The following is a 26,128-nucleotide window of genomic DNA, read 5'->3' as shown; positions in this document are numbered from 1 at the left end:
GTGACATTTTATGACGCCTATGATTTAAAGTAAAAATCAAACTAACTAAACAAAAAAACGTTCACTTTTGGATGGCCGCGATTGACATAAAAATGTAAAACTGGCTTTAGGTGCAACTAACCTCACTTTCGATGTTTGTAATTTTTATCATACTGACATGCCAAAAATAAACTTTCAAATGTCAAATAGTTTCAAACGTCAATCATAATGACAATAAAGCGTGGCTTACATTGACATTTTTTGAATTGACATAAATTTGACGTCTAAAATTCCGTGTCCGCAACTGTACATCGTAAATTTTAAAATAATTTAAATTTTCGAAATACCCGTGTACGTTATTAAAACAGATGACTTATTCTCCTTGTTATCTCAAAAACCGGAGTAAAGAAACAAGATATAAATAATTTTTTTGTTCGACACTGTAAGAATTTGAGAATTTTCTCCTGAGTGAACGGATTTTGATAAATATCACAACTTGTCAAAACGAAACGTCAAGCTAATTTCAAAGATTTTAAGCGATTTGGCGCCTTTCAGGGGCTCGTCGAACAAAAAAACATTGTACATATTCAACTCGTTCGTGTGTAAATTGGGCTTTTTTGGCACTCGTCGGCCCACTCAATTCAAAAACAGCCCAATTTACACACGAACCCGTTAAATAAACTACTGTTATTACAAGATAAATCAACAAATGACACAGTTAAAAGAATGCATATTTCCTACTTTTTTAATTGCTCATTGTGATCATGATCTTTTAAATACTATACTGCGTCTCATCATTTAACTTACTATTGGTGTTGGTTACATCAGAACCAGTAAATTTTCTTACTAGCAATGGATTACACGGTGTTTCATAAATCTGATAGTACTGTATAATTTTTTATCTACCTATTGGAAATCGTTAGTAATGATTTAGTACATCGTGAACTATAAAATATGATGCAACACAGTTTATTTTTCGACAGTCGTTTTCTTATATTTATTGCCCAGTATACCTAGTTTCTCGGATTTTGTATATGCTAGAGATATTTTATTATGATGCAAACACAAATTACGTATGTATTTCAACTATTGCCGAGAAATCTGTTATTTTCAATTGTGACCAAAAGTTGGCCAGTGACAGCTCCGGGCTCCCAGGGGGTTTTTCGGGGCAGAGGGCGTGGGTTCGGATTTTTAAAAAAATGGGCGCCAGGCAGCTATTGTCTTGAGCTGGTTGTTGCTTGTCCAGCTGCCGGGACAAGTGCTCAGATCTTACTCGTCGAAGGTAAGTAAAAGCAAACGCTTTCTGATCGTTAAACAAATTTTGGTTTATTCGGTTACTGCAAAATTATCCACAGAACAGTATTTGGTGGTTCGGTACTGGTTCACACGAATGCGATAATGGTTCGCTTGTAACTACTAGATGAAAATTGAAAGATGCGGAACCAGTACTTTTTGGTGGCCTTAATATCTACTTTGGTCGTAACCAGAAAAGCTTTTCTTTCACATGTGACCGAATCTTAAACTAAACATGATATTCTTCGACGAAATAAAAGATGTTTTGATTCCTGATGAGGAACCTCCCGAACTTAGACTTACTTCTGATCGAGCTAATTATTAAATGTAAACTTAATGAAACCCAAGGTCAAGATTGGGGTGTCACCTTGACAAAAAATTAAAATTGATCCTGATAGGAAAGTTTAAATCGGTGAAGTTCCGAAACGTTAAATTTGACTGAAATTTCTTTAAGTTGACACTGGAGATTGAATGAAAAGGTTCTTACAAAAAAATTCTAAACATTTGCAAAGTTTCAAAAAAATTTAGTGAACATACAAAAATTATGAAAGCGAGAAGCGAGAAATTCGAGGCGTTCCTAAATTTTGCAATGCCGCGGTAAAAAAATATGGCGACTTAGCTTTATGACGGGTCTGTTGTCTCCTCGAATAGCGTCCTTTTGACTTGCGGTGTGACCTTGGCGATACGGTGCTCAAAATAAACGATCGCCTCTGCGAACGATGTTCTCCAAAATGGTCGCCTCTGCGAATGATCTGGCTACGAATCGCCCTGCGAACGATCTGGCTACGAATCGCCCTGCGAACGATCTGGCTACGAATCGCCCTGCGAACGATCTGGCTACGAATCGCCCTGCGAACGATCTGGCTACGAATCGCCCTGCGAACGATCCCTTTCAGCGAAAAAGGGGGTTCTTGGCGCTAAATCGAAGTCCTTCCGGCACTCCTTTACTCAAAAATTTTCGGTACTCTAAAGTTGCGATACGGTACTGGATCAATTCATCCAAACGGGATTGACTCTAAACTGGATCGAACCACCCCTAATACATGGTCTTAGTGAAATGAATTCAAAATTGAACGATAATTACCTCTATAGTGCGAGGGGTCACTCGACCACGAACTCTAAAAGGCGCTTCGCTGGCGTCGCTTCGACGGCTCTCGACGAAGTGTCCGACTTCCGCATTTTTAATCTCGGTACCGCAGTCCCATAAATCGCGAAAATCGTCACGCGCGCGATTCTCGACCTTATTCAGTTGTGCTATAAGGCGGGCTGCGCTTGCGTGGTACTGCGCAATCAAAAATGTGCATTTCCGGTGGTACTACACGTGCGCGTGTCATGACAGGTGGACCGTCATGGCGTCGGTTTGTTTACCTCGAAATTATACCGAGCGGGAGAATTCAGATTTTGGACGGTATTGTGTCGGTAAGTCGTGCACGTCTATCCTGATGTTAATTGCCGTAACTCGCAGGTCAAAAAAAGGACAGGAAGAAAGATGGGGTTGAAAAGAAGGAGATGACTTTCCGGCAAGTTACTAAAGAGGAAAAGGGACCCAACATTGCCGTACGGTCACCTATCGCTGAGAAGAGAAGAAGAGAAAGTGAAGAGAAAGAGAAAGTGAAAGTGGGGTTCTGAAAGATAGGTTGCAGCTCGCCAACCTAGAGGCGTGAGGCCACCTCAGCCTGACATTTGCGGGGGTAACATGTGTTCTTCCAGCCCCCCCGTGGTGGCTGGCACAAATGACTCTAAATTGAAACTTTCCGCTTCCGGAATGAGCGACGTAAAAAACTTGAAGGCAGGGTGGGCGCGTCGCGTTGCCAAATGCCGTGCGTTAACTGCTAGTTCCGGGTCTTCGAACTGCGATCTATTAGCCCCGCGAGCATAAGTAGGACCTCGTGGCCTCCTACTCCGGCCAATCGCCATTGTGGCGTTTCGTAACGCTACACTACCCCCCTCCTCAAAAAGAAAAAGGAAAAGGTAACTCAGTTGCCTTTTACTTTTTACAAAAAAACGAAGATGAAGTCTTCACAAAAAAAAACGTCAAAATTTGATCACTGGAAAAGTTTTGGTTTCGCCACGAAAATGGCTTGTCGATATCTGCGCGTATCAAACGATTGAAAACTGAATCTCAATGTCAATTAGTACTTGAGTACTGCGGTATGATGTAAGTCAAGTCCGGTTAAATGTCATAATTTGGGGTTCTTAAATAAACTTTTCCTGAACAAACTCCACGGTAAAATTTTACTGTCGTCAACATTCCAAAGGAGGACAAAAGAATTAATCGAAAAATTGAACGGTACGAAAAAGTGAAATGCAAAGCTCGCTACGGTTCTTCGGCTTCTGCCAGAGATCCTCTGAATTCTTTCAAATCTTTCATGTGCCAAACACCTAGATCTGCGCGGTTCTCATCTTCGAGAGCGTACGCGAGTTTCGATAGTTTTCTCGTTATCGTGCACAGCACGTAGCGTGGCGCTAATTTTTGCGCAAAGTCTTTCGCAGCGCTGGAAAGTACTTTGTTGCGTTTCCAAACTTTGTCGCCTACAAAAAATTCAGCGTCGCGCTTCCGAAGATTGTACGAGCGTTCGTTGCGTTCGTGCGCTTTGTGAAGGTGCTGGGTTACATCCTGCAAGATGGTCTTGAGGTGTTCTAAATTTTTCGCGTGATCTTCGCGATCAGCTGTCGTCAAGGTTTCCGGATTTTCCGCTACTTTGCCGTAAAATTCACCGGTACAGGGTACTACCCTACCAAAATTGAGAAATGCTGGACTGAATCCGGTTACTTCGTTGACCGCTGTGCGAATCGCGTACCCGATCTTTGCCACCTCGGCATCCCACTTTTTGTGAGCGCCTTTGACGTAACTTCGTATGGCAGTGCCAACTGTGCGGTTGTATCGCTCCACAGGGTTGCTCTGAGGGTGATACTTGGCTGTGAACCAGATCTTTTGAACTTTGTAGTTCTCGCAAGTCTTTACAAATTCGTTTCCGACAAACTGCTTGCCGTTGTCGACCAAAATGAATTGCGGTACACCATACACAAGAAAAATTCCGTTCTCGATACATTCTGTAACTTTTGAGCTCGTAGCTTTTCGTAACGGAAATAGTACAACGTACTTCGTGAACCAATCTACGATCACTAAGAGATACGAATATCCTTTCGTGGACGTCGGTAATGGACCAATCAAATCAACGGAAATCATTTGCCACGGAAACTGAACCTTTTTTTCTTTTCCCATAAGCCCTGCGCGAGCGGTGTTCGGTGCTTTTTGCTCATTGCAAACCTTGCAGTTTCGAACGTAACGAATGACGGAACGACGCATTTTCGGCCAAAAGTGATTGATGGATAACCTTGAAAGTGTCTTGTAGTACCCGAAATGAGCTGATGTCGGTGCATCATGACATGATTCTAAAATTTTTGTTCTTTGATTTCGCGGTACTAAAAGCTTCCACTCCGGGACGTTGCCGGGTAGTACAATTTTGTTCGGTACGAATCGATACACGAAACCGTTCTCGACTTTCCATGATGGATTTCTTTGAGGATTGGCGATTATGTTGTCGCGAAGTCGCGTGTACGACTCGTCCAAATCATTCAAGTTCACGCCGAGAAAGCTGTCAATGTCTACCGCAGCAATTTCTGCAGGTAGTCTCGATAGTGCGTCCGGTACTACATTGAGCTTGCCCTTACGATGGACCAAATCGAATGAAAATTGATTGAGCTTGACACTCCATCGCGCTAACTTGCCTGCTGGGTCCTTCATTCGGTTTAACCAGAGCAATGAATAATGGTCCGTCACGATCGTGAAATGGGTGCCCTCAACGTAAGGTCTGAACTTTTCCAACGCGAACAAAACGGCTAAACATTCTCGTTCCGTAACGCTATAATTTCGCTCGGCTTTTGTTAGCGAACGGCTGGCGTACGCGATCACTCTCTCATCTCCGTCTAAATCTTGCGTTAAAACTGCTCCTAGACCGGTGTTTGAAGCGTCAGTTTGGATCACGAAAGGTTTCGAGAAATCAGGACTTGACAATACGGGTGCTGAAACAAGTGCATCCTTGATTTTCTGAAAAGCTTCCTGAGCTTCAGGAGTCCACTCCGTTTTCTGTCGCTTTCGCTTTCCGGTAAGTAACGCGTTTATCGGGGACATGAGGGTCGAAAAATGAGGGATGAAACGCCTATACCAAGAACACATGCCTACGAAACGTTTGATTTCGGTACTAGTCTTCGGGACTGGATAGCTCACCATGGCCGCTACTTTGTCTGGATCGGTACCTAGACCATGTTCATCGACAATGAAACCCAAATATTTCAAACTTGAGCGGAAAAGTTGACACTTTTTCGCATTCACGGTGAGTTTCGCGTCTCGAAGACGTCGTATCACCTCCCTCAAAACTTGTACGTGTTTCTCGAATGTCGGGGCGATAATGATTAGATCGTCCAGGTAAACAAAGACGTGAGGTTCTAGTTCAGGTCCGAAAATTCTGTCCATGAGACACTGCTGCCTCTGGGCTGCGTTTGTCAGTCCGAACGGTAATACGTTAAAATGAAAAAGACCTCTGCCGGGAATCGCAAAAGCTGTCTTCGGCCTAGACTCTGAATCTAACGGGATTTGCCAAAAAGCGTTCTTGAGATCGATCGAACTGATGTACTTTGCTCCTCGCAACATACTGAGAATCCTGTCGACACGCGGTAATGGGTAACTGTCACGTTTTGTCACGGCATTGAGCCTGCGACCGTCAAAGCAAAGTCGGTATTCACCGGAAGATTTCTTTACTAACAAAATTGGAGAAGACCACGGACTGTCAGAAGGCGATATGACATTGTTCTCGAGCATGCGGTCAATTTCTTTGTTGACTTCCGCAAGCATGTACGGAGACCACCAATACGGACGTTGTTTGATCGGCAATGCTTCTCCCGTGTCGATTGTGACTGTCATTTTGTGTGTCCTCCCTAACTTTCCGTCGTTGCTCAACAAATCTAAATTTTTCCGGATGATCTCGGTGATCTCATGCCGATCCGCGCCACACTCCGTCACCGCGTCACATTCTGGTACTCTTACGATATCCGACGCAACTTCAATTTTGTGACCCGCGAAATCTATCTTGAGTCCGAATAATCTACAAAAGTCGCACCCTAATATGACGCTATGCTGAAGATCTGGCACGTAGTAGACACGAATTCGCCGTCTCGACGAGTCTAACACTGCTTCTAGTTCGATAGCTTTGGTTACCGGATGTTGTTTTCCGTCGGCAGTTCTGATGGTTTTTAGCCGAGATGGGAAAGTTTTTCCACCTGCGCGAAAATGAATTAAATCGGCTCCTTTTCCACCAACTATAGTGCAATTCGAACCGGAATCCACGAGTCCTTCAGTTTCCTTATTGTTTAGACGCAGTCTGATAAATGGCCTATTGTCATTGGTTTTGCTGACGAAAATGGAAGCGGAATTTGCCCGAGAAGGCTTGCAAAACTCTTTGACTTCGTCTAACCAAGCGTTCCACTGGGTGTCCGTACGTTTCGCGATGATCGATGCGTTTACATCGGCCTTGGGATGTTTTAGGAACGTAGCACGGCCGCAAGTCTGCCGCGTCCCTACTGCGCGTTTCCCGACGGATTACACTTTTTGCAGGTCGCCAAGGTGACGTCTGGCTCCCCACAACGGTAGCAAAACTGCTTTCTTTTCAGTCGACAGTTCATGAACGAATGATTCGGCTGTTGACAATTCCAGCACTTGAACGACCTGGAGGACGAACTCGCGGGTTCACTCCGTCTGGCTGAATTGCCTGAGGGTTCCTTCACGACGATGGCGCGTGGACTCGCTTTCGCGGGTTCGCTCGCCCGAACATATGCCAACTCTGGCTCCAACACGCAAGATGACTTGGGTGCAGCGCGATGTTTCTGCCGCAAAGCCGATAACTCCTCCACTTTTTTGCACAACTTAATCAACTCCGGTACGGTGACAACTTCGGTGATGCTAAGCTGGTTAAGGTAACATGGAAGCAAATTCCTCCGAATCGTCTTTACCTTGGTTATCTCCGCCGGTGGTCGACTAAGTCTAGCAAAAAGCGTCTCCATAACCGCAACGTAAATGGTTATCGACTCGCTTTTGCCCTGAAGCCTGCCCTTGATTTCGTCCCACAACAATTCATCGAAATCCGGTGGAAGAAATTCCTGTTTCAACAACTGAACCACTTCGTCCCAATCGCTCAATCTGCTCCGAACAGAACGATACCAAATCAGCGCTTTGCCGCTAAAGAGATCAATGGCCGCGTTAAAAAGGTCCCTGTTGGTTGCGTTTCGCGCTACCGACAGTTCCTCTACCCGTTCCAAGAACTGGTTCACCGTCATTCCATTTTCCTCCCCGTTGAAAGATACGCCCCAGGTGTGAATTGGCACTAGTTTCGGTTCCGGAGATCTCGCGTGAGGGTGCACGTAAATGGGAGTAGTCGCGACGACTGGTGGCGCTTCCACCGTAACCGGGCTCGCTTCTGCTGCCTTGTCGTGAAGATCAGCTTCGAGCAACAAACATGTCGCGTACGCCTCATTTCTATACTCCGCATCTCGCTCGCGTCTCATTCGCCGAATGCGAAATGAAAGGTGCGTTAGACGGGTCTTCAACCGTTTGAAGATCATGTCTTCCGCCGTTCCTTCAAATTCTGTCAAAATCGTGCGTATGCTCTCAAGGGTGTCCTCAATGGCCTGGACCTCGGTGTCGTGATCATACTCTGCGTCATGAAGTGACAGAAAGTATTCGTCCGGTCGACCTAGTTCTTTGGACAGAGCTCTCGCTAACAGTTTCCTCTTATCGTCCTGGTTTCGGCTAGTCGTGATGCCGCGTATACGCAATTCATACGTCAGCTCGTCAGCTAGTAAATGCTTGACCTTGAATTGTTCGTCCATTTTGACGAAGACTCACCGCGATTCCACGGGTCGGTAACGCAATAAAAACGCCGGTCAAAACACTACCAAAAAACAGCGCGCAACACGATAGTCGATTCCGAGAAAAGGTTTTTGTCGTCGAGGGTACAAGATAAGACCGCTACTCAAACAATGAATTCGCCGCTAAATTTCCGCTTCTCATTAACACACAATCAAAAAATTCAACTTTCAATAAACCTTTACCAACTCCCTTTGCTCCGATTGAAAAAAGTGACTGAGCCTCAATGAAGATGAACGATAAACGAAAATTTGTGGTTGCTCCAAAAAATCGAGCCCCACGTTCTGGGCGTCAAAATTTGTGTGACCAAAAGTTGGCCAGTGACAGCTCCGGGCTCCCAGGGGGTTTTTCGGGGCAGAGGGCGTGGGTTCGGATTTTTAAAAAAATGGGCGCCAGGCAGCTATTGTCTTGAGCTGGTTGTTGCTTGTCCAGCTGCCGGGACAAGTGCTCAGATCTTACTCGTCGAAGGTAAGTAAAAGCAAACGCTTTCTGATCGTTAAACAAATTTTGGTTTATTCGGTTACTGCAAAATTATCCACAGAACAGTATTTGGTGGTTCGGTACTGGTTCACACGAATGCGATAATGGTTCGCTTGTAACTACTAGATGAAAATTGAAAGATGCGGAACCAGTACTTTTTGGTGGCCTTAATATCTACTTTGGTCGTAACCAGAAAAGCTTTTCTTTCACATGTGACCGAATCTTAAACTAAACATGATATTCTTCGACGAAATAAAAGATGTTTTGATTCCTGATGAGGAACCTCCCGAACTTAGACTTACTTCTGATCGAGCTAATTATTAAATGTAAACTTAATGAAACCCAAGGTCAAGATTGGGGTGTCACCTTGACAAAAAATTAAAATTGATCCTGATAGGAAAGTTTAAATCGGTGAAGTTCCGAAACGTTAAATTTGACTGAAATTTCTTTAAGTTGACACTGGAGATTGAATGAAAAGGTTCTTACAAAAAAATTCTAAACATTTGCAAAGTTTCAAAAAAATTTAGTGAACATACAAAAATTATGAAAGCGAGAAGCGAGAAATTCGAGGCGTTCCTAAATTTTGCAATGCCGCGGTAAAAAAATATGGCGACTTAGCTTTATGACGGGTCTGTTGTCTCCTCGAATAGCGTCCTTTTGACTTGCGGTGTGACCTTGGCGATACGGTGCTCAAAATAAACGATCGCCTCTGCGAACGATGTTCTCCAAAATGGTCGCCTCTGCGAATGATCTGGCTACGAATCGCCCTGCGAACGATCTGGCTACGAATCGCCCTGCGAACGATCTGGCTACGAATCGCCCTGCGAACGATCTGGCTACGAATCGCCCTGCGAACGATCTGGCTACGAATCGCCCTGCGAACGATCCCTTTCAGCGAAAAAGGGGGTTCTTGGCGCTAAATCGAAGTCCTTCCGGCACTCCTTTACTCAAAAATTTTCGGTACTCTAAAGTTGCGATACGGTACTGGATCAATTCATCCAAACGGGATTGACTCTAAACTGGATCGAACCACCCCTAATACATGGTCTTAGTGAAATGAATTCAAAATTGAACGATAATTACCTCTATAGTGCGAGGGGTCACTCGACCACGAACTCTAAAAGGCGCTTCGCTGGCGTCGCTTCGACGGCTCTCGACGAAGTGTCCGACTTCCGCATTTTTAATCTCGGTACCGCAGTCCCATAAATCGCGAAAATCGTCACGCGCGCGATTCTCGACCTTATTCAGTTGTGCTATAAGGCGGGCTGCGCTTGCGTGGTACTGCGCAATCAAAAATGTGCATTTCCGGTGGTACTACACGTGCGCGTGTCATGACAGGTGGACCGTCATGGCGTCGGTTTGTTTACCTCGAAATTATACCGAGCGGGAGAATTCAGATTTTGGACGGTATTGTGTCGGTAAGTCGTGCACGTCTATCCTGATGTTAATTGCCGTAACTCGCAGGTCAAAAAAAGGACAGGAAGAAAGATGGGGTTGAAAAGAAGGAGATGACTTTCCGGCAAGTTACTAAAGAGGAAAAGGGACCCAACATTGCCGTACGGTCACCTATCGCTGAGAAGAGAAGAAGAGAAAGTGAAGAGAAAGAGAAAGTGAAAGTGGGGTTCTGAAAGATAGGTTGCAGCTCGCCAACCTAGAGGCGTGAGGCCACCTCAGCCTGACATTTGCGGGGGTAACATGTGTTCTTCCAGCCCCCCCGTGGTGGCTGGCACAAATGACTCTAAATTGAAACTTTCCGCTTCCGGAATGAGCGACGTAAAAAACTTGAAGGCAGGGTGGGCGCGTCGCGTTGCCAAATGCCGTGCGTTAACTGCTAGTTCCGGGTCTTCGAACTGCGATCTATTAGCCCCGCGAGCATAAGTAGGACCTCGTGGCCTCCTACTCCGGCCAATCGCCATTGTGGCGTTTCGTAACGCTACACAATCAAGCATACAACTTCATCGATAATAATTGATAATGGGAGTAATCTATTGTCTCATACTTTTTATTGGCCATTAAACAATCCTTTATAACCTGTAGGTTGGCAGTAAGTAAACGAACCAAAACAAACAAATTAAAAAGTACTGAGTGTGTACACACGCAGCTATAAATATATAAAATCTGGTTAATTATTTGAGTATGTGGATTTTTGTGGGGCTTGCTGAAGTCTGGCGTGACAGATTAAGGTTACGCCTATTGTAGATTACATTTCTCTTTAGTTAAAAAAAGATACCCAAAAGGTTCAAATAAATATCTTTTACGTAAATATGACACTTGACTATAAAATTAGTGCGTCACATCTGCATATAACAATTTAGTTTTACAGTTGACATTTATCACAGATATGAATCAAGCTACGACTTCACTTTTGTTTTTCATGTCCAACTAGAAACTGTAGACATTGAATATAGGTATGTAGTTAGAACGAGAAGACACATGAGGTGCACCATTTGTTCGTTATTTTATTACAAGGATATTTCACGATGAATACGATGATCCTTAATAAAATCTTTAACGAGTTGTAAACGATAATTTACTCGAGTTTCGACTCTAAATTTAGTGGTTTTATTTTCATCTTGTTATAGCAGTAAAAAGTTTATTTCTCACCGTTCGATTCTCATGACTATCAAGATTTTATTACGCCAATCTACTCAAATTGGTGTGTATTTGTCGGAACCAGTTTTTTTTTTAAATCTGTTTGTATTTTAAATGGACTTTTGACAAGACTGCATAAATTTCAAATGATTTATTTCCCTATCTGAGTTTTATAATTATAACGTTGCTGGTCAAAGAAATGTAGATAGTGTTTATAAAAAATTAAGTGTATGCGGGTAAAATTAAATGACTCGTTTGATAATGAAATGTTTGCTGTGAGCCTGTGCAGGAAACCGGAAGCAGACATTAATAGGTATATGACAGGAATATGCACTTAGGGAAACACTTTTAAATTTTTAACAAAGTCTACTGCGTATGTTTGAGACATATTATGTAATTTTTATTTACTCAAATCGACTTCCATAAAATATTAAAAACTTTCTATAAATGTCACAGTATGCTTGGTCTCTGACAGGTGTTATTTCACACTTTATTTTACGTAAATATCTGTTAACTAATTTGTAATGCAGAATGATTTAATAAAGCAAATCTTTAAATTCGAAGTACCAGAGATCGGATGAGAAACAAATATGTAATAAAATGTGACAACAGAAGTAATCGGGAACAATTCAGACAATATTATATTTTGCGGCAAAATCTTGAAGCAATTGTGTCGCTTCTTCTTTGTACACTTTTGTATTATTTTAAGTCTTTTGCGGTGGTCGCGAAAACCATTAAAATACCGTATTTTTTGCTAAACGTGGTATTCAAAGGTTTGGTTACACTTCGAAGAAAAATGTACGGTTCAAGCTCATCTTAAATCTTCCTGAAAATCATGCTCTTTCTGCAACGGTATATTTTTTATTTCCTCCGTAGCACCATTACTTACATCAATATTGATTTGAAATTTATTGGTTACATGGTTTTTACTTTAAATTAAATATGTTTAAAATTTCTAAGTAAAATGTGTCCTCATTCCGTTCTGTTTATTTTAGTTGGCGTTTAATTTTCTCATCTGCCTATTTAATTACAATTGAGGAAGCTCCGTACTAATTCATAGACTTTTTTAAATTTGGCCTTGAAGTCGATTGTGAATGAACCACAGATTTTTCAAACTGTAGATTAAAAACACAAACAACGCAAACAGTGAGGTTAGATTTAAACAGCTGATCAGAGTGGTGCGTTCACAATCGACTCTTCAACGCCAACTTCGATGCCAAATTTAAAAAAACACCCGTTACAGAAAAAACGAAGTAAACGACACTATCGGCATCCTTAGTTCTTTCTTATCTGATTAGCACGGAATAGATTACATATTTGCAAAAAATATAAAAGGGAAAGTTGGATTAATTAACCTTATCAAATTACAAAATTCTGTCTAAAATTTTATTTTATCGTTCATTAACTAGTTCTTGACAAATGTTAATTTAACTAGTTATAATCTATAATCAAGGTAGTGCATAGTTTAAATTTTTATTTTGAATGCAACGGAATTCGTATTAATTATCATATATTTAATTATTAATTAATACAACAATCAAGACTTTGAAGTTTTCGCAGTTTCCGCTCAATCTGATTGATCTGGAGACTAACTCGGATAACTATAAATAACTTACTGTTGGTCTGTGTAACCTACATTCAGGTTGAAATCTGGCTGTTAAAATTGAAAAGTGATTCTATTTTTGTTTGATTATTTGCTAGAATATTTTTCTAATTAGCTCCCAATTTAAAAGTTAATTTTCAGCTAATGAACAGGCAAGCTGTTAATGAATGAATTCATTTAAACGCAAATTGAGTGTAAACAGAAACTTTTCTTTTAGACGAAATTAGAATTGTCGTGACTTTCGTTAAAAAATATACCGATTGCCGCAATATGAGTTACGAATAAAGAAAAATGTTTGTGCAAGATTTTCTCACAGTACATTATGATGGGATGGACACCAACAATAATTTGTCACAGAGTTCATTATGTCTTTTATATTCATGTTATGTATTTGGCTCTTTGTTAAGGTAATGCACTTGGTGAAATCGGGATTTCGATTGTTCCAACTGAAGTTATATAATTTGAAAATCTGAAAAGTTTTAGCATAGAATGGCATTGTAACAGATTATGAAATAAAATTGCATAGTAGAATTAAAAAAAAAATCGTGATTGTAGTAAACGTAGAGATTATTGACCTGAAAAAATATATTTTTTCAATTTTTTTATTTTCTAGTTTAACTTTTTATTTTAATTTTTGTTCCATTCCACACATAACTGTATGCGTCTTCAAATTGTTAATAGTTTCCGGCTTCCTCTTTAATTTGTTTTTAAATTAAAATACACTTTCACACATCTGCCAGTATTTGTGTTAAAAGTAACAATTTGTAAACAAACCGACTGCTAATTAAAACTTAAAGTATGTAATTACTTCTGCTGCCTTTGAAACTTGCAGTTAATGAAATGGGTAGCTGTAAATCTTAGCAAAATTCCAATAACACGGAACACTACTTGCCAGGACATAAACGTATTTCTGTGCCTGGTATATCCGAAAGTTTTTAAAAAATGACCGCCGTAGTGCAATGGTGAACGTTCTTGCGCTAAGCTTTTCAACCTGTTCAACTACCAAACCGGCTTCCGTCTTTAAATAAGCACTTCTTAAAGTCACTTGAAACTACTTTAACATTCACAACATAAAAGGTTATGATAAGTACTGTCACTAAGTGTGTGATGAAAGTATAAAGCGAGTTTATTGTACAAGGTACGCTTCGAAACCAGAGCTGTACGGTTTGATAGGTTTAATTAGTTAAGGCATCAGTTACAGTTAAATCCAGCCCTATTTGAAACTGAAATGTAGCTTGATTTTTTCCAAGAATAATATAATCGCAAAATAAAGAAAAAAGGAAGATTTAGAACAACACCTCTCTAAGTACTAAAATTGTTATTGCTTGGAAAATAATTATTTAAAAGAAAATCATCATTTGTGGAAAAAACTTTATAAAGACCTACTTATTTTCATTGCTGATGCTATAATATCGGGTGTTCATTTAAATGCCTCCTCAAAGTTGGCGTTGAGAGTCGATTGTGAACGCACCACGGATTACGGATCACGGATTAGCTGTTCAAATCTAACCTCAGTTTTGCGTTGTTTGTGTTTTTACTCTGCAGACTGACGAGTGGTGCGTTCACAAGCGACTCTTCAAGGCCAACTTTGACGGGACATTTAAATGAAGACCCGATACATAAAAGGATTTGCTCATAACGCATGTAAAAACAGTCTTGTTGCGTACATTGGTAACGGTATGATCGCTTCTTGTATTATTACGTGACCATATTGTCACCCGTGTCCCAATTGAATCAGCAAAATTTTATGTACAACAGTGATTACTACCCACATTTTAATTAATTAGAATAACATTGATATTTGATAAATCTGTTAATGTTTATGTCTGCCTGTGGTATAGCCCCGACCAAATTAGGACATATCGTTATGGATTTTATTATGTTCGTGCAGCACTAGTACATTGTTTGCAAACATATTAGGAAGGAAACTCAATTACTCAAATCAAATATCATTATGTACTGGTTGACTCTCAAACTCCATTTTGTCACATATTTGTTAGGGTAAAAAATAAAATAATAACCATACGTGAAACTCATTCTGTACAGACGAATATTATTTATTAATTAAAAAGAAGAAATAATAAACTAGCACCATTTTACAAAATTGCCAGTCAGTTTTTTTTAGTAGATAAACATTCAGTTCAAATTCAAAATGATATCTTTATGATATCATGCAGAATTTTAATTTTCTTATTAATAACACAAGGAAGTGAGTAAGCTTTAGGTTCATTATTCTGATACTTCATAAAGATTAAGTGTGAATTTAAAAATGTGATTTCGCCATCATACTGCAAGCTAACGAGCGTTCAAAAAAATGTGTGTCAAGCAGACCGCAGTTTTCTCTCTCTTTTACAAATGCAAATCATCTTTTTAGTAGCATGCTATGACAATTCCTTCACATACATAATGTCACTTTGAGCATCATTTTATCCTAAATTAAATAATAAAAATTAAAACCGTCATGTAACACAAAGAGAACCCCAATTCTCGTTGTTTCGTTCTAAAATGAACCGTTTTTGAAAAAGAAATGATGCACACCACTGCTTGTTTGTAGAATAGATGACGATTGACATCTATGGATTGGCAGCTACGCCATACGCCAACGGAAACAAAAGTATGGACTAGGCTACTTGACTACACATTTTTTGGACGCTCTTTATGAATAGGTACTCCAAAAATAATGAATTTTGTCGATTTGACATAAAATGTCGCACTCCATCAAGTGATTAGGATCTCGAAATTCTCAACTGTTTAAAATCTGATCTAACGTGTTAATAATATGCTACTTTACGAGATGCTTAGATATTTGGAAAAAGTTTTACTGCTGTAATCCCTACAAAGTACCACTTATTTAAATAGAAATAACGGGCCTTCAAATAAATTTATATTTAGAGCAACCTATGGAAATTCAATTGTTTGCAACATTTTTCCAGCGTAGAAAATGACACAAGAAACGCTTGACATTTTAACGAAATAAAATTAGGTTAGAAAATATATTTAATTTTTGTAGTGCATTCTCCCTATTCTCCCTCCACGGAATATGACAATATGAAATTGGGAGAAAGCTTACTATGCATACTATGCAACTCCGGAGAATAATTGGTTACCCACAAAAATTACTTTACACTGTTAAAAGAATTAGAATGTCTCCTACGACTACTCTAAATATATATGTATTTGAAGGCCCGATAGATCAAAAGAAAGTTGTCAAAGTATAAGGACCAAAGTTCACGTCTTTTCTTAAATTAATACCAATTGTTTATCCTTCTTGCGGCGACGTTTACCAAGTTGTGTCAAATTATTTTTGTTCATAGTCTCCTCTGACAATTTTTTCTGATGCACCGTATTTAAAAATAAAATAGTGACAATCTACTTTGGATAAATGAAGTATCAGGGTTAATACTCAGTACGTGGGGTCATGAATTTAGTTATATTTCAACAATGAGTTATCAAAGTGTTAAAACTTTCTCAAACGAAAACAACAATCGTCGTCACCGCCAACTGAAACCCCGCTGTTCTTTTTAGCTTTAAATAGAGTAATTAAACACAACGAACGTAAATATTAGTAAACTCTATTTTCATCGGCGACCAATAATCAGGTCGGAACAGAGCGCAAGTCGACGTGTGCATCAGGAGCATCAGGAGCGACTCCTGCTGTAGCGCCTGGGTCGACCGGATCCTCCACCTTGACGGACACCCACTCTAGCACAAAACCCTAACCCACATTTCCGGATCGGTCCTGTTGTTTGTTTATTTATTTATTCAAATGTCGATCGGCCTCTACGCCCCATATCCATCCTCCTAAACGTGGCCGAGCGGTTGCGACACCGTCCGACCTCTTCGCTTCCAGTTTGAGGTTATGTTGTTCCAGCGGATCGACGCACAGTTACCGGTCACCCGGCTCAGGAGTATGATCGAGCGGTCTTTCCAGGAGTTATCCTTGTGAACCGCAGTGCAGTGCCTTAAGAGAGCTCGCCGTAAGGACGATAGTCGCGATGTCAGTGCGTGTCAATTGCTGCTGCTGATGTGTGCTGTGATAATTTTAGCGAGTTTATTTTTATAAGGATGCATCAGATTTTCAGTTAATTGCCTTTAGGTGACGATTTCATTTTATCTTGATGGAAATGGGAATTCGCGGAAGAGGCTCTTATCGGTTCGTGATTTGTTTTTGGTCGCCCTGTCGCACTTTTTCAATTAAGTTTCCTAACGGACCGGAAAAATTCCGAAAAAATGTGGGCTCTTATCGGGTCCACCACGCGTATTTCACCGTAATAGATTACACAGCGGTTACGTCAAAAAAGGTTAATTCTGATTAAAACCTTGATGTTTTCATAATTTTCAATGTCAAATTATGACTGTGATTACGCTTATTACTGAAGTTTATCGATGCTTATTTTTAAACATTATTATTTACTAGCGTCAGGATAAAAAAAAGGGAAATCCACCGCTAATTAACTAACTACCCGTTTTCGCTCAAACTTGTGTGATTATTCAATTATGGCGCTACCATTAAAACGACTTTTTACTTTTAATTACAGAAATTGCGTTGCTGTTTATGCATGAAAATAAAAATTATTTTTCCTTCCTGTCAAAATACATTTTATTGTCCAAAAACATTGAATTAGTCCTCCAACAAATTAATTTATCAATTCATTAACTTTACGAAAAATGGAAATTACATTTTTTTTAACTATAAAAATGATAAAAGAACAAATACAAAAATATTAGAATAATGTGAAAAAGAAATGAAAAAATATGCAAGATATGTGGCAAAAATTAAATTAACAATTTTAGACTTCTTGACCATATTTTGATTAGTTATTGTTTTGTTTTATTGTCTAAATAATTATTGTTTTGTTGTTTTGCCATAATGGGAGGCCATGGAAATTTTTTATTCAATTTGGTAGTAAAGCTGTCTGTTGAATTAGGTTATGTTTTTCTAAGTTTGAGGTTATAAATAGCGTCAATGTCTAGCACATTGTTGCCAGTTTTACTAATTTGTAATAAAGAATACTCATCACACTTAGCAGGAAATTCAGCAACATGTTACGTTGATTTTGATAGGTCCGCATGTCAGGCACTTTCGTGACGGAAATCAAACAGTGTGTCTAACGTTAAAAAATAAATCGGAGCCTCCCATTATGCCAAAACAACATGAACGGTGTTTACTTTAATATAATTATTAAGTTTACTCAGTGACCAATATCTATTAAAAACATGTAATTTATCCAGGAATTTTTTTTAATTGCTTTGTCGTTTAAAATAATATTTAAAAACTTTAAAAGAAATATTTTATTAGATAATACTAAAGATAGTTTAACCTAAAAATCATTGAATAATGTAGCAAACGGCGCTAAGACGTAAAAAAGAGGTCAAATTGTTTTTCCATTTTGTATTGGACGCTGCCATTACCTAGTTCAAGAAAATTTTGAATTTTGATATTTTTGATATTCGTGAAATTCACTAGTGTCTCGATTTTTGATTGAACATTTTAGATTCCTATTTTGACAAAATGTAAATCCTCAAGATTTTTTTCGTTTCGATGTATCCAATGGAATAATTATTTTCATGTGATTATTTAATAATATAAAAAAAATTATAATTGTTTTTCAAAGGGAACTGTTTAAAAATAAATCCCTTGCTCACCAATACTAGGTATGAGACATCTTCTTGGCACGAGTTCTGTTAAATAAAGATAGATTACCAGTATCTTTGGTCCTCGAAGACATTTTAACAAGTGTTTTAACGTCTTTCCAAATATTTTCCATAGGGTTTAGATCGGTTCCACAAAAGAGCCACTTGAGTAAATTTTTCAGATTTTTTTCTGTACTTTTGATTTTCCTCTTTTAAGAACTAAGTAATAATACTCATCAATTACAACAATGTTTCTAAATAAAGTTTCTTGAAATTTGCAAAATTGAATTTCCATTTGTCTCCCTTTATTTTGACGTCCCGTTCATGTTTTTATTCCCTTCGTATTGCACTTTTATATTCATTGTTTTTTAAAAATCAGTATGTTTTGCAGTAATGTTTTTTCCCGAAATTGCGCTTCACGAATAAAAAGGTTTCGTTTGTTTTTTGTTACCTTCTTGTTTTGTTTCTTTATTAAATATAGTTTGATTAAAATCGTTCTATAGGGGGTTAAGCAAATCTTTAGTAAATTTAGATTAATTTTTAAACTTTCCGAATTTGCTTTCGAAAAAAAAATATTTAGAAAAGTTGTAGCAGATGAGTCCTATTACCAGCTAAAATAAATGCACTTTTTTTCTACTACACCCTGTATAATTCCAAAGTCGCATAAAATTTTACTTAATTTCACTTCACTTGCTCCACGTCTACATTTTAAGAAATCTGAGGTCGTGTACCAAATTCAAAAAATATACAGGGTGCAACGACTTTTAATTAACCAAAGAAAAGACTTTTTTGTAATTTTTCGTTATTCTATAAATTCAAGAAAAATAATTTTAGAGCACACTTTCAATATTTATTTACGGAATTAGAAAAAATATGAATACAATTTTTAACAAAATACACTTGGACATTACAAAATCAAAAATTGCTTTTATTTAGGATTTGCCTGTTGAGCCGTCGTAAATTAAGCAACAATGAGATTTATCGGGAGCGGTATCCTAGAATGGGGCCGTCTCGGTTCACATTTATAACAAGCTGTAGATAAGAGACTTCAAGAAGGTAAATGATTTTTTGTTGATGAATCATTCGATTTTGTCAAAATTACTTTGATTGATTTACGATACAAAAACGCAGTTATTTAACAACTTAATTCAATTTTTGTCATTGTGATTGTTGAATCAAATACATTCCCCACTAGATTTAATTATAATTTAATGAATAAATTAACATTTTCCACTAGAAAAATCACGAACATTGCTCCCACCATATTCATTAACGAAAAAAAATTATGTGCTTTATCGTTCTAAAAGTATGTGTAACTAGTTTTATTTAATTAGAAGTCGAGATTTTAGGGATGGAAGCAAAACTTGCCACAACCGGTACAATTTGTAAGAAGTGTTGATTTCCAAAAACAAAATACCAATGATTTTAATACTTTGATAAAAGTGCTGACTCTTATCGCAGAATTTAACGAAATAAAATGCATACAATGTTATTGTTACTGACTCACACTTGTTCGTTTTTTATCACATTGTCCAGAAATGTATGTTTTATGCAAACATGATTTTACTGTTTCAATTTTTGACTGTTTCCAATTGTACAGATTTAGTCTTTTCGTCTTAATTATTTTCCCAAATATTTTAATTGCCTCATTTAAACTTAAAACACGCTACCAAATTTCCCCATAACTTTAAGTCACTCTAACTCTATTTTTTTTTTTTTTAATTCGTAAATTAGCAGTCCCATCCATTGTTACGTGTACAGTTAGCTAAAACCTGCCACTTGCTTGAACAATAAAAACCTACAGTTTTTCATTGTTGTAGCACATGTTTGGCGGTCTAGACTAAATTCTTTTTCCTGTTGTCTTCCCAGCATCAACGATAAACATCTTTCCCATGAACTTTACGTATGCCGTAGGTCTAGTCTGATGTTGGTGTGACATAAAAATTTAACGACTGCGAACAGAGTAAATATTTTATTACAAGTCGCTTATCAAGGGACTGGATGAAACACATTTATTTAACCCAAATCGGAGTGACACAGAAATTTCGTTAATCGGTGAGTCCATCAAGTAAAATTTTGACCTACAGCTGTATTCCATTACGGATGAAACCATAAACCGTGAAAGGTTTTAGGCAGTGCGTGTAGTGGCTACAAAGGGGAACCACCACGGCTACCTATTGTTCCAAACGTGAGTCACTTATGCACCCCAAGCGGGAGGGTTACGATGATGTAATGATCTCCGGGGATGTTTGCATTTTTGCCGCGACTCAACGATGCATAAGTAAAATGCGCTTCGAATCGATTTCTCGTGCAATTATCTACATATCAAGCCGATGCGACGAAAGCGTTCCTTTCTATTTCTGCACAATCGAATTTCGTTATACAATTTTTATTAATTTATCGGGAATGCATCGACGGTGATAATGAAATGGAAAGCGGCACGAATTTTAAACGCAAACATTGCAAAAACTCTCGGATCTACATAATTGCCTGAAATGATACCTCTGTTAGTTCCACACGGACAAGAGGTGGAGAATCGTCTGGCCATCCAGTTTTTACGCCGAAGTGAAATGTGTTAATGTAGAGCTTAAATATGAAAGTAAATACGAACAAAAATTTACTTTGCCCTTCATTTTTAAAACCTACTCACCTTATTTCGTGGCAATATCAAGGTTAGTCGATGGGTCGATCACCCACTTTAATTCCAAACTGACTGATTTATACTGTTAGATTTCCTTTTTGTTGTGGTGATGTGGGATTGTGTATCTAAACGTGTAATAAAGATAGGAAGTAAACAAACACTGATTTAAATAACCGTAAATGTCGTATATTATGTGGATTTGGGTTGAGGAAAACGGTCGAGGGATAAGTGATCTTGAAGGAATTTGAGGGCTTCAGGGATAGTTCAGGTGCAAAGAAGGGAAGAAATAGTTGTTCAGAAAAAATTGTAAACATTGAGTATTTTATTGCTTCAGAGAAGACCAAAGAAGTACTTTTCATTTAAATTGTGTTTGATAATGATCCACATCAGGAACATTTGATTGTTATTTTTTACTAGGCCGATACATGCTAAACAATGGGATGAAAGAAAATTACTTTCAAAGGATAAATTAATTTTTGTTAAAAAATTGTCAAGTACTCATACTAAATGGAACTATTATCTCTCTTCGAGATTATTTTTTCTAGATAGAAAACTGTATCCACAAACAGTTTCTATAAATTAAATTTTGTCAAGGTTGGACTTTCAAAAAGTGAAAATACATCAGGTGATTGCGAACATATTCTCAGCTCTTACGTTGTTCATCTGTAACACTGTAATAACGACGATTTGTGGGTGCAGGTTTTGTACAGTCACTGTAAAATTAAAGTGTTCACATGGTACTCGGCTTCGCCTCATGCCTGAAACTTAATTTTCGCGCTGTAAAATACCCCTACCGTACTCTAATGTAAATAAGTATTGTCATTTTAGTTTAGAGAGTGATAAAGTACCCAACTTGTTCATAGTGTTTGCTTTAGAAATGTTTAAAAAATATTTCAAATTCACTCTAGGCTCTGATACAATTTTCTGCAAAGTCTACAATAACGTCGCGGAATCAGGAGATTCAAAATCTAAGAAATTCCTTTTTGAGAGGATTTCCCTTGCCATTCAACGTGGAAACGCTGAAAGCATTCGGGGCACTTTTCCAGATTCCGCATTATTATCGGAAATTTTCGCATTGTAAATTAAAAATGTTATTTTATGTTAAATTTTAATAAATCTTGATGATTCTTCACAAAATCTACAAATATTTTAAGGTTACAAAGTAGAAAATCGAAAATTTTGCTTTTGATGAAAATAGAAATTGCGGATGAAATATTCTGTTTGAATGTGTAGCTTTAAATAAATTAAAAACTATTTTATTTGGTTCATTTTACATCACTGGTCAGAGTCAAATACGCCCCCGTATTGTTTATACGTATTGTTTATTTATGAAAAAGTTATATCTAGCACTGTTATACATTTGTACCGACAGTCAAGTTTTCAATTTGGAGACATTTTTAGAACTCCCCTTGTTTTTACAATTTTCTTTTAGATTGTATCACTTTCATTGACAATATTCTTCTTTACAAGTTTTATCTAGAATTTGATCTAAAATAAATCTACGATAACAACGACACTCTATCTATAATGACAGGTGCACGTTTAAAAAATGCTGAAAATATTTTATGCTTAACGTTTTTATGTCAGATATGAATCATCTGTATCAGCTCGTAGTATTTTTATCTAGAATTCTACTTTGGTCCAAGTTATAAACCGCATAAGACGCACATATTAATAAAAACGGAGTCCTTCTAAATTGCCATTTTAAAATCATGTTCACTTATCTGTACTAACGTATCCAAGAAAAAATATATAAATCATAGCAAGAAACATCCACAAGTTCTTCTGTTGACACTTAGATTCTTTGTAACAATACCAAATTTTTTCATGAAGTTTGAAAAAATCTGTCGTACAAGTGATAAAAATATCGTTGCTATCTCTAATATTAGTTTCTTTTTAATGGTTTTAAGACTGTGCTATTTTTACCAATAACTGAATTGAACTATAATCTACAAAAATCTAAGTTCCTTTTCAAGGATTAGATCGTACCTAATTAAATCTTTAGATTATTCGATGTACTATTAATAATAAATTAAAGATTGTAGTTTAGGAAGACTGCACAACAAGTAACCTTCACTAATTTTCTTTTCAAGCATATTTTTTTGCCTGAGCACTGCTTCATGGTATTCCATTATCTTTCTTCGCTTTTTTTATCACCGTCCTTCACCATTTCGTCATTGTGCTGTCTAACTCTTGCACTTAATTTGCTGTTAATAACCGATTCCTTCCTAGATAAGTACCTATCGCTCTATCGCTCACTTGATCTATCACCATCAGCTGTGGAAAGAACGGGCGAGGGCAGTACCGTTAAATGTTAATGCAGCCTGCGGGACTTGACAACAACCTGTTTTCGCGGGCACTTTTCCTGCGATAGATTTCTTAATACGGCACTGTACTCGCAGTAGCGTACGGTGCATGCATAAAGAGAATGCTTCAGGGTAGATCGTTGTACAGACAGTACCACCACATCCGCTATGATATAAGACATGCATAACCGTACCCACGCCTACTATTATTCTCAATAATAATTATTTGCCAGGACTATTTACATTCGTTAAGAGCCGCGGTATCTGGTGCGAGGATTTTTATTGGGTTAACAAGGCCGTAAGTAGGTGACTTATCATCGTTCTGTTGTATTCTTAGCTTATTTGGTCGGGACAAGGTAATCGTCGCTTGTCTGTGCTTGCAGCAATTTGCAACGTTAATTAAAGATGCACAAATTTTATGGCGAAATGTCAAGGTTACCGCTGGTTTATCTTCATTTAAGGTATTTTCCATGATGGACTGTTTACATAATGATTAGAGGTATGAATGCAAAAAATGCGTGCAATGCAGCCTTGACTGTCTTGAGATCTAAAATGGGCAGATAGTTGTGAGTTCTAATCAGTCAAAAGTGTCAGTGTGTGCCCACGCAAGTTATTTAAACTATGTGCAATTAATAAAAAAATTGAAAGTTTTATTTTTAAATATATGTACATAAATATGTGGGCTTAGTTATTGACAATTTGAACTTGAAACCTGCTGATTTGGTGGTTTTCAGAATATTTTATCAATAAATACAAATCAATGGGAAAATTTCCTTTATACATATAAAATTGAAAATTGTAGAACTTCCAGGAGTATAGTTTTAAGACTTGCTCATTGTTTTCGTAGAGATGCTTGTACTGTTATTGCTTTCTGCAAAATTGTCTTTTTTTAATTATTTTAGTTGGGAGAAGTTTATACATATTCGGACACTTCTCATATTTATTGTCTCAAAGGAAATTACTCGAATGATTTATTGTACAAACCTTGTAGAATATGGATGCAGAATTTACTCGTATTTTAAATGTGCCCCAGAAATAATTTTTTAAATAGATTCCCTAGAACAACTATAGATATGTCCTAGCTAGTTTTGAGTTGAAACTAGCAATTTAGTAGCGAATTCTGCGTGCATTTTAAACATTGAAAATTAAGTAAACACTAGCTCCTCGTCGGAGCTCTAATTGTTATAAAAATTTGCAACAATACGTTATTTTATGTGGTAAACAATAATACGTAAAAGAAACTTGCCCAGAGATTTTACTTTCACGTAAAAAAATAAAATTATGTGAAACAAACATAACCTCACTTACCCAATAACAGACAAATTTCTCACTTAATGTTTAGAATACATTATGTGAAATGTCCACTTACCTAATTAAAACGCACTCACATTACAATAATAACCTTGCACCAAATGAACAAAATTACGGTTGGGTTTTAATAATCCATTTAGATTATTTTGTTCTTATCTCGACGCTGTGATTTCCATTGAAATAAATAACCTGAGATTTGTTTAAACTGAAAATCATAGGTAAAGTCAGGTCATGTACGATTTTGTCAGGTTAAATCAGACCGTAAGGTTAATTTAGGTCGTATCTGCCAGAATATTACTGCAGAGTGCAGGTAAAGTAGTAAAACGTGAAGGAATTCGTGAATAATTTACTTCAATGGGAGTCGTAAGATGTCCAGAGTCGATTTTTTAAGGTTGGTAGTACTTGATACTTGAATATTTTTTATGGTTGTAATTTAAAAAGGATTATAAGAAATTTGATTTTGGTGTTGACTGAGGGATATTACAACAATTTCCTTGCATTTTCGTGAACGAAACAATCAACAAGTACGTATTCGACCCATACAACTAAATGCTGACCTATTGTTTTGCTTGAATGAGGTTAGGTTTATACTTTAGTCCATTTTTTTTCAAGATGATGTGTCTTCTCCTAATTTTTTCCTGCCCATTCTTAATTACCGCATAAGAGAACATGATAGTTTTATAGAAATTGTATTTCCTCTGGATATTTAATTATGTACCTACCAATAGAAGTTATAAAATTTTTAACTTTTAATTTTTTTAACATACCTACCTAATATATCAAAAAGCATTCATTAAGAAGAACTGATGTGTTGCTTGGAGCAATTAACATGCATTTTATTTTCATTATTTCCTTACAAATTCCATAAAGAGAATTTTTTTTTTAATAATTTAAGGAAGTACCTAGGTAGTATGCCTAAACTCCACATCATGTTAGCAATAGTAATATGTAGTACTGATGCTAAAATACATGCGATAAATAAGCACATCATGTCAAAATAAACATTGAGGAAAATATACAATAACAAATATAATAAAAAAAAACATGAATGTGATATCCTAAATTTATCAGTACCTATTCGAGAATTTAACAAAATAATTTAACAGGCACTACTGAATTCCATCAATAAAAGGAAAGTTCTTGTTCTGCAAATAGATTACTAAATTCTCCTCACGATTTGATATAGTGTATGCCATTAACACAGATAATATGTTAATCTACTAAACCACTTAAAAAAATAAACGATCTGTGTTTACATTGATCCGAAAATTTAGTATTCACTAATTCAAAGTTAATGTTAACAAGGTATCAACTATGCAAAAATGATTTATTTTAAATTTAACTAGGTTAGCCAGTGAAAATAAGGT

At 37.4% G+C, this 26,128-nt stretch overlaps 2 protein-coding genes across 5 annotated transcripts in view; one reads left to right on the top strand and one right to left on the bottom strand.

Annotated features, from left to right (window-relative positions):
• LOC138127029 (uncharacterized) overlaps positions 1 to 26,128 on the top strand; it is a 104,775-nt gene that overhangs the window by 35,542 nt on the left and 43,105 nt on the right. The gene's annotated exons all lie outside the window — the stretch shown is intronic.
• LOC138127032 (uncharacterized) lies at positions 6,850 to 10,575 on the bottom strand. Its single transcript, XM_069042884.1, has 2 exons — positions 9,758 to 10,575; positions 6,850 to 9,709 (listed from the first exon to the last, which is right to left on the bottom strand). Exon 2 carries the CDS (start codon positions 8,155 to 8,157, stop codon positions 6,850 to 6,852), a length of 1,308 nt encoding a protein of 435 aa, XP_068898985.1. The 5' UTR covers positions 8,158 to 9,709; positions 9,758 to 10,575.

This window comes from Tenebrio molitor, chromosome 3 (assembly GCF_963966145.1).
Source record: "Tenebrio molitor chromosome 3, icTenMoli1.1, whole genome shotgun sequence".
NCBI lineage: Eukaryota > Metazoa > Arthropoda > Insecta > Coleoptera > Tenebrionidae > Tenebrio > Tenebrio molitor.
This window is presented reverse-complemented; position numbering and strand designations above follow the sequence as displayed.